Raw genomic sequence first — 7,912 nt, 5'->3', positions numbered from 1 at the left:
GCAATAAATCACATTTCGTCAGTAATCTGATCAAGGCGTTCACATGCACTTCTGCAGGTCTGTATGAGTCAGACAGTAATTGGATTTCAGCTTTGCAAACGGCCAGTAATCTCACAGAATAAGACGCAACGTCAGGCCACCTCACCTGAAAATATGAACATGCATCATCTAGAAGATGAATATTTAATTCCTTTATTTCGTCAAGCATGTAGTTGGTTTCAGCGTCGCTCTAAAAGTGTTTAACTGCCGTCTCACGGCAACGCTGCTCGCTTTTCTCTGTACCGCCGCCTGTTTTCGCACATGTGCAGACTGAGAAATGCGAAAGAAATCAGAGTAAGAGTTCACATGCACTGAGAAATCTGATTACAGAGCTAAAATCCAGCTCTTTATCGGATTTCTTAATCAGATTTCTAGACCTTACTCTGATCTAAGAAATCAGAGTGTGCTGTTTACATGACCATTTGAACAATCGGATAACTGCCGAAATCTGATTAAGATCAGATTATTAAGTGCATGTAAACACACCCAATGTTGAGGAGTACAGCATCACCCCCTCTTTTGAGCTCCACATTTACGAGGCATTTGATTGGTTTTGAAACTTCACACTCAGTTTGTTCCCACCCACATCGAGCCCAGAATTTCTCATGGTTGACCCTCATGATTCTCGCTGGCCCTGCGTATTGGACATTTGAGAATGACCAGTTAGACATGCTTTAGCTCTTACCCCAGTGCACTTACTGAGCCTTAGCTGTTAACTCACAGATGCCTTTTGTACTATTAGAAGAACTCTGTCTGTTTAATGTTCTATAATCAAAACCTACTGAATTTTAAATTGATTCTGATTTCAATGTTCAGTCAAGTTAAACTGGTTCAGGTCAGTGATGCCCACTCTGTCCTGCTGGACTGTCTGTTCTTTTACTCTGTTCCGCTGAATACCTTGTAGGACTGCACGATATGGACCAAATACTGTATAAGAATTATTCTGTTGCCTAGTGCACTACACCATTATTTTAACCAAATTCGTTTACGTTTATTCACTCAGGAGACCCACAAACACTCAGTGCACAGTCAGATAAACCCGTAATTTGTCAGGTGGCTCATTTGCATATCGTAACCCTTTGCAATGTGATCACCGTGGTCAAAATTGTGATGACTGTAAACCGATATATCGTGCAGTCCTACTACCTGGTTATCTGAGGACTGCACAGGGAAAAGCTGATTTAGTACTGATTTTGCCCTAACTGCCTTGGGACATCATGATTTCTGTGTGTTTATCAATCAATCTAGAGGCTTTTATAGTAGAAAATAAATATGTAATGGTCTTGGCAAATTCTATGAACTGTTCAGCTGGTTGCCTTTGTCTTTGTGTCAGTTCTAATCCAAATGGACTTCACCGATGTGCATTTGTTGTACTTAACAGCCATTGAATATACAGTTTCTCTGGTGCCATCTGGATTGAAATGAAGCGGATAAGGAGGAGAAAAGTAGGAAAAATACAGGCTGGTCTGTTCCCAAAGATTTTCATGTTCTACATTCAAATAGGTGAATTTTGGAAATATAAAAACTTTATCTCGGTACCTTTATTGTTGTTTCGCTTTACTGTCTTAACATGACTATTAAATTAAATGAATGGTGTAAAAATCAAATTTACACAATTTTCTTCCCATATGTAGGTGATCAACTAAGAAGTTTAGTGTCCAAATAGTTTAGCACCGGAGCTAAGAGGCTAATGTAGCTAACAAACTTTAGGTGAATAGTCACCATAAATACATCCTTAAAACAGCTTTGTTTCTTGACAGTTTATTTGTGTTTCCACCTCAGCGCTTTACAGTATCCTTAGTGGCATCTGGTTGGAATTCTTCTCCAGGTTTTCTCCACAGAAAGAGTTTGATGGTGACTCTAAAACGGCTTTTTACTACACATTTTCTGAAACAATCTAAAAATCTTAACCTTTTAACTCCTTGAGACCACCGGTGGTTCCAAAATGGACTTCATGTTTTTCATTACTTTCATATTTCATAAGCTACATTCTAAAGGTGGGGGTCGTATGAGAGCTGTAACTGTCTTCTTTCCAGTCAGATAGATGGGTGATGTAATTTTAAACCCTTATAATAAAAGAAGCTGAACTCTGAACATTTTTTTTCTACTGAAAGTCGACCCATTTTTCCACAAATCTGGGCTATAAACTATAAACAGACGGCGTCTCTTCAGTGATCTGCTCTGTAAAAATTACTTTTATAAAATAATATAAAGAGCGTCTAAGATTTTTGGCTTTCAGCAGTAAATTGTAAGCATATAGCAATATGTGTAGATCATAAAACACATGTTCTGTTAATTTGAGGGGAGCTTTTACAAAAAATAAATGAATAAAAATTTACATTTATTTCATGCAGTTACTGAATAATTTGCCTTACGATTTGGTCATGTAAATTCAGATGGAAAAAACAAAATATACCCCGGAGAATAAGAGGTTTTAAAGATCAGTAAAGTGTACTGATGGTTGACGTTTCGGCCTGGTCTGTTGTGTTCATGTAGCATCAGAAACTGATCTGACTGTTGATGCATCAAACTCGGGTAACATGAAACTTGAGTGCAGCTACCTTGTGGCGAATTTAGAAATTCATGAGTTTACGAGCACCGCCTGAATGCATCAGACAGATTTCCTGTGCGTAACGCTGACTTCAACTGGAGAATTGACTTTAACCAGCCCAGTTTGTTCAGTCAAGCATTTCTTTATTTCTTCTTGTTTGAATAGATTCAAATCTCTCTCATGCTTCCATCGCAGGTCTTAGAAATTATCATCTATTTTCACAAGCAGTATTAAATTTGCTTTTCATAGGCACTTCACTGAAGGTGCTCTAACTGCACCTCAAACACACACACAATTAGGAATAATAGTGTTTTCTCTGCTGCTCTTAAAAATATAAATATATTTACTCATGTGCTTTTACATTTTAAATTATTTGCAAATAATCTGTCACATTTATTATTTAGTATTACATTAGCAGTGAGGTCTATGGCAGTGGCTAATTCCGATATAAATATTCCCAGGGAGCTTTTCAGCCTTGTTCTCCTCAGAGAAGAAATCCCAGCAACAGCAGCACAACAGGAAGCACTGCAATTCCCAACACGCTCTGTTGTGGTGCACCTAAACAAGACAGGAACGAGAGAGACGTGGCAGGTTAGACAGTGTGACTGAGTGGAAAACATCTTCATAAACATGCACAAAAACTGTCACGGTAAAATTGTGAGAATCAGGCTGTCAATGTGACATTTTTATGTCCCTTACAGAAAGTAACCTCCTCACAAACGAACTTTTCCTTCTGTCCCTAAATCAGACTGTAGTCCATCTGTTTCTCTGCATACTTTGTTAGCCCCCTTTTACCCTGTTCTTCAGTGGTCAGGACCCCCATGGACCCTCACAGAGCAGGTACTATTTGGGTGGTGGACCATTCTCAGCGCTGCAGTAACACTGACATGGTTATGGTGTGTTAGCGTTTGTTGCGCTGGTACGAGTGGATCAGACACAGCAGTGCTGCTGGAGTTGGACCCAACTGCGCTTGGGCTTTAGGTCACAAACTGACAAGCGGACATTCTCCTTCAGGAGATAGAGAGCAGAATTCATGGTTCCATCAATTATGACAAGTCGTCCAGGTCCTGCAGAAGCAAAGCAGCCCCAGACCTTCATACTACCACCACGTTTCACTGTTGGTATGATGTTCTTATGATGGAATGAGCTTTACGTCAGATGTAACTGGACCCATGTGTTCCAAAGGGTTCCACCTTTGACTCATCAGTCCACAGAGTATTATCCAAAAAGTCTTAAAAGTCATGTAGATGTTGTTTTGGCAAATGCAAGACAAGCCTTTGTGTTCTTTTTGGTCAGCAGTAGTTTGTGCCTTGCGATTCCTCCATGGAAGCCATTATTGCCCAGTGTTTTTCTTATTGTGGAATCATGTACATTGACCCTAACTGAGGCCTGCAGTTCTTTAGATGTTCTTCTGGGTTCTTTTGTGACTTCCTGGATGAGTCGTCAAGGAACTCTTGGTAAAATTTTAGTAGGCCGGCCACTCCTGGGAAGGTTCACCACTGTTACAAGTTTTATCTGTTTGTGGATTACGGCTCTCACTGTGATTCGCTGGAGTCCCAGAGCCTCAGCAATGGCTTTATAACCCTTTCCAGACGGTAGATTTTAATGACATTGTTTTGCATCTGTATTTGAATTTCTTTAGAACGTGACATCATTGCTGCTTTTTGAGACCTTCTAGCTGCTTCACATTGCCAGACAGGGTCTATTTAAGTGATGTTTAGATTCAGCAGGTCTGGCAGTAATAAGCCTGGGTGTGGCCAGTGAAATTGAACCCAGTAGTCAATTAAATTTGGTTAACTGGTTGATTTATTAGCTAAGGGGGCACTAACTTTCACATACGGCCAGGTAGGCTGAACAGCATTTTCCATCAATAAATGAAATTGTTATTTAAAAAAACATTGTGTGTTTACTTGGGTTATCTTTGCCTACTATTAAAAGGAGTTTGATGATTTGAAACATTCAGTGTGACAAAATGTTTAGTGTATATTTACATAAGTACAGTACAGGTGAAAACACATTTACAAATCACTGCTTTCTGTTCTTGTTTGTATTCCACAAACTGTGAATTGAGGTTTGTACATATACTGTGTTTTTATGTACATATTTACATCCTCAACCCCACATCCATTTTGATTTGTAAACTGTTTTTGGGCTTATGAAGAAGTGAGTGTGGTCTGTCTTCCTTTAGCTGGAGAATACACACCTCCTTTTTGTGGCACTGCTACAGGGGCACTTGTGCTGGTTTCACTGCGAGATGTAGGCAGTCCCAAAGATTCGTTCACAGCCGCCCTCTGCTCCACTCCCAGCCCTGACCGCTGGGTCTCTGTTACCATGGCGGCGTTGTCAGGGCCCAAAGATTTCAGCTGGTTCACTGACATTGTCTGATTAAAAAACAGAGATTGTAGGAGACGGTTTCATTGACGGAAACATCACAGTGGCAAACAAAGAGAGAGGTCAGAGAAAGAGCGACTCACAGCCAGACGTTCAGGAAGAATGAGAGGGATGGCAGACTGGCGGATGAATGGCAGGACGGAGGAGTTCAGACTTGCCAGCTCGGTGCCATTCAGACCAGCTACAGACAGAAAAACACATGTGATCACTCAAAAGTAATGAATTTAATTTGGTGCATTTACTGTTTCAATTGCTGTACAAGTAGAGAACTAAGTCTCCTCCTATTCAATTAAAGTGACGGTAATCGTTTTGCATGTTTGCCTTAATGAATATGCAAGTGGGTGCAAAACACGGGTCAATGCAAATAGATGAATGTAGCACATGCTTTGTGATTTTCCAAGTCTTAACTTTCATTTTTAAAGGTGGCATTTGTGTGTAAATTAATACTTCTGAGGGTAGGGTTGTCCAGGTGTATGGTTGTCTGTCCAGGCACCAAATAATTCCACAAAATGTCCAGGAATCCAAGAATTTCATATCGTCGTGGTTCAAAGCAAAACAAAAAACTCCAAAGTTGTATTTTGACAGGAAAGGACAAAAACGTTCTTTAATCTCATTGTAAGTTAATGAAAAGAGGTTTTACTTAAAGTGATTTTGGAGCATTTCTATTGGTCTATTAATCATGAAATGATCACACAATGCAAAGGGCAGCTCAAATGATGTAGAAAAATAAAAACAGACAAAAATGGATATACATGTTTTTCTTTGGACAGCGACGAAATGTTATTTCTTACTTCTTTTTGTCCAGTCAAACCGTTTGTATACAAATATGGGGTTTGATTCATTCAGGTTACCCTCAATGTAGGAACAATTATTGGAAAAGGTGCACTGTTGGTGAAGTTTAGGCACTAGGAAGCACTTAAATGTGACAACTGAGAAGATTAGGCTCTTTAGCTGAACGGACGTCTGTCTGCCTCAGACTGCATTGTGAGCATAGCTACCCATCCACTGAATTTAATGAAAAATCAAGCCACTGTTCGAGTGTCCAGGAGTTTTACAGGGCTAAGGTGGCAACGCTAACTTAGGGGCAGATATTAATCTTCAGAGCGTTTCACATCATGGCTGCTGTCACTGTATTTTTAATGTCTATAATATGTATATATATATATATATATATCTAATATGGTTTATGTTTTTGGTTTAGAATGATCATTTTGAAAAAAATCTGGTAACACTTTACTGTAGGATGCTGTTTATAAGGCTACATGACACCTACATAAGCCAGTCATGACAACTGACATAACCCTACATAAATGCCTATAAATGCTTATTTCAATAGGCGTCATCTGTCATAAAGACTACTTTAGCAGATTTTGATCAAAACTACCAAATGTAGCCTTCATAGCGAATAACGCCTATTAGAATAAGCATTAATATACCATTTATGTATGGTTATGTCAGTTGTCATGACAAGCTTATGTAGGTGTCATGAAGCCTTATGACCAGCACCCTACAGTAAAGTGTTACCAAAAATCTAAACATTACATCCTGTAGTATGTAGTAAATATAAAGTATTATACTGTAATGCCTTACTCCAATCATACTCAACATCCCAGAGTTCAGTGGAGGAAACTGTTAAGAAGTAAGAAACACATTTTACAAAGTAACCTAAAGGTTCAGAATGCAAGAAAAAATACGTAGCTTGTTTATATCACTCCCTTTTCACTCTTAGTGAATCAGGGCCGGAGTGTAGTCACAATATCTTCTAGTTTTAGACAAAAGTATGGACAACATTAAAGCATCAGACTCAGTTTTCTATACAGTTATGTACCAATTATGTTGCCCATCATGCTGGCTTCAGCTTCACCCCAGTTTTTTGGATCACCAAATGCAGAGATGGCTTTTCTCTTCAGGCATTCCAGAACCGTCACAGGACATTTGGCGTGGCCTATGTCCTCCACCGCCTCCCTGATTCACCCAAACACAGCAAAACATGCCTACATATTAGTGTACAGGACTCTTGAGTCACAACCAAAGAAAGTACTGGTGTGTTTGTATGCGTGTGTGTCGGGAAGCATGACTTACTTGAATTCTGCAGTACTGAGCTGATCGATCTGGTCAGGCTGCAGTCCACAGATAAAGTTGCCCAGACCCGTCATCTCCAGTGCTCCAAGTTTAGCCATTTTTATTCCAGTTCTCTCAATAAAACCCTGCCAGATGGCAACTTTCTGCATGAAAAACACAATCAACATTCATATTAGCTATTACTGTTAGTTACAGTCTTGAAATACACATATGCACATGCATGTAAATGTATGTTCACTATATAAACACATAAATATAAGAAAAGGGTCAAGATGCACCATCTCATTAGTGGAATCGGCGACTTTAAAGCACATTCATTACTGATAGTCGTGCTAAAATGTGTTTTTACATCTGTGTAATCTCCATAGAAAAGCACTGGCAGTAGATTTGGGATGAGTTGGAGTGATAAAGCTCCACTGAACACTAGGATGAGTTGGAGTGATGAAGCTCCTCTAAACACCTTTGGGATCAGTTGCAGTGATGAAGCCCCTCTAAACATCTTTGGGATGAGTTGGAGTGATGAAGCACCACTAAACACCTTTGGGATGAGTTGGAGTGATGAAGCTCCTCTAAAAACCATCGGGATAAGCTGGAGTGACGAAGCTTCTCTAAACACCTTTGGAATGAGTGAAAAAGATTACGCTCCTCTAAACATCTTTGGGATCAGTTGCAGTGATGAAGCTCCTCTAAAGACCTTTGGGATGAGTTGGAGTGATGAAGCTCCTCTAAAAACCATTGGGATAAGTTGGAGTGATGAAGCTTCTCTAAACACCTTTGGGATGAGTGAAAACGATTACGCTCCTCTATACACCTTTGGGATGAGTTGGAGTGATGAAGCTCCTCTATACA

General features: G+C 39.6%; 1 protein-coding gene across 1 annotated transcript in view; it reads right to left on the bottom strand.

The window, feature by feature from the left end:
- Positions 1–2,718: 2,718 nt before the first annotated feature.
- otoa (otoancorin) overlaps positions 2,719–7,912 on the bottom strand; it is a 35,942-nt gene continuing 30,748 nt past the window's right edge. Inside the window, exons 21-25 of the mRNA XM_036580336.1 lie at positions 7,064–7,206; positions 6,810–6,946; positions 5,065–5,162; positions 4,794–4,971; positions 2,719–3,148 (exon numbers count right to left, since the gene is read on the bottom strand). Coding sequence (XP_036436229.1) covers positions 3,075–3,148; positions 4,794–4,971; positions 5,065–5,162; positions 6,810–6,946; positions 7,064–7,206 — 630 coding nt within the window. The 3' untranslated portion in view covers positions 2,719–3,074. The remainder of the gene's footprint in view (positions 3,149–4,793; positions 4,972–5,064; positions 5,163–6,809; positions 6,947–7,063; positions 7,207–7,912) is intronic.

Source organism: Colossoma macropomum, unplaced genomic scaffold (assembly GCF_904425465.1).
Source record: "Colossoma macropomum unplaced genomic scaffold, Colossoma_macropomum, whole genome shotgun sequence".
NCBI classification, from domain to species: Eukaryota; Metazoa; Chordata; class Actinopteri; order Characiformes; family Serrasalmidae; genus Colossoma; species Colossoma macropomum.
Note: the sequence above shows the minus strand (reverse complement) of the source record. Positions and strands in the feature narration are given on the sequence as shown.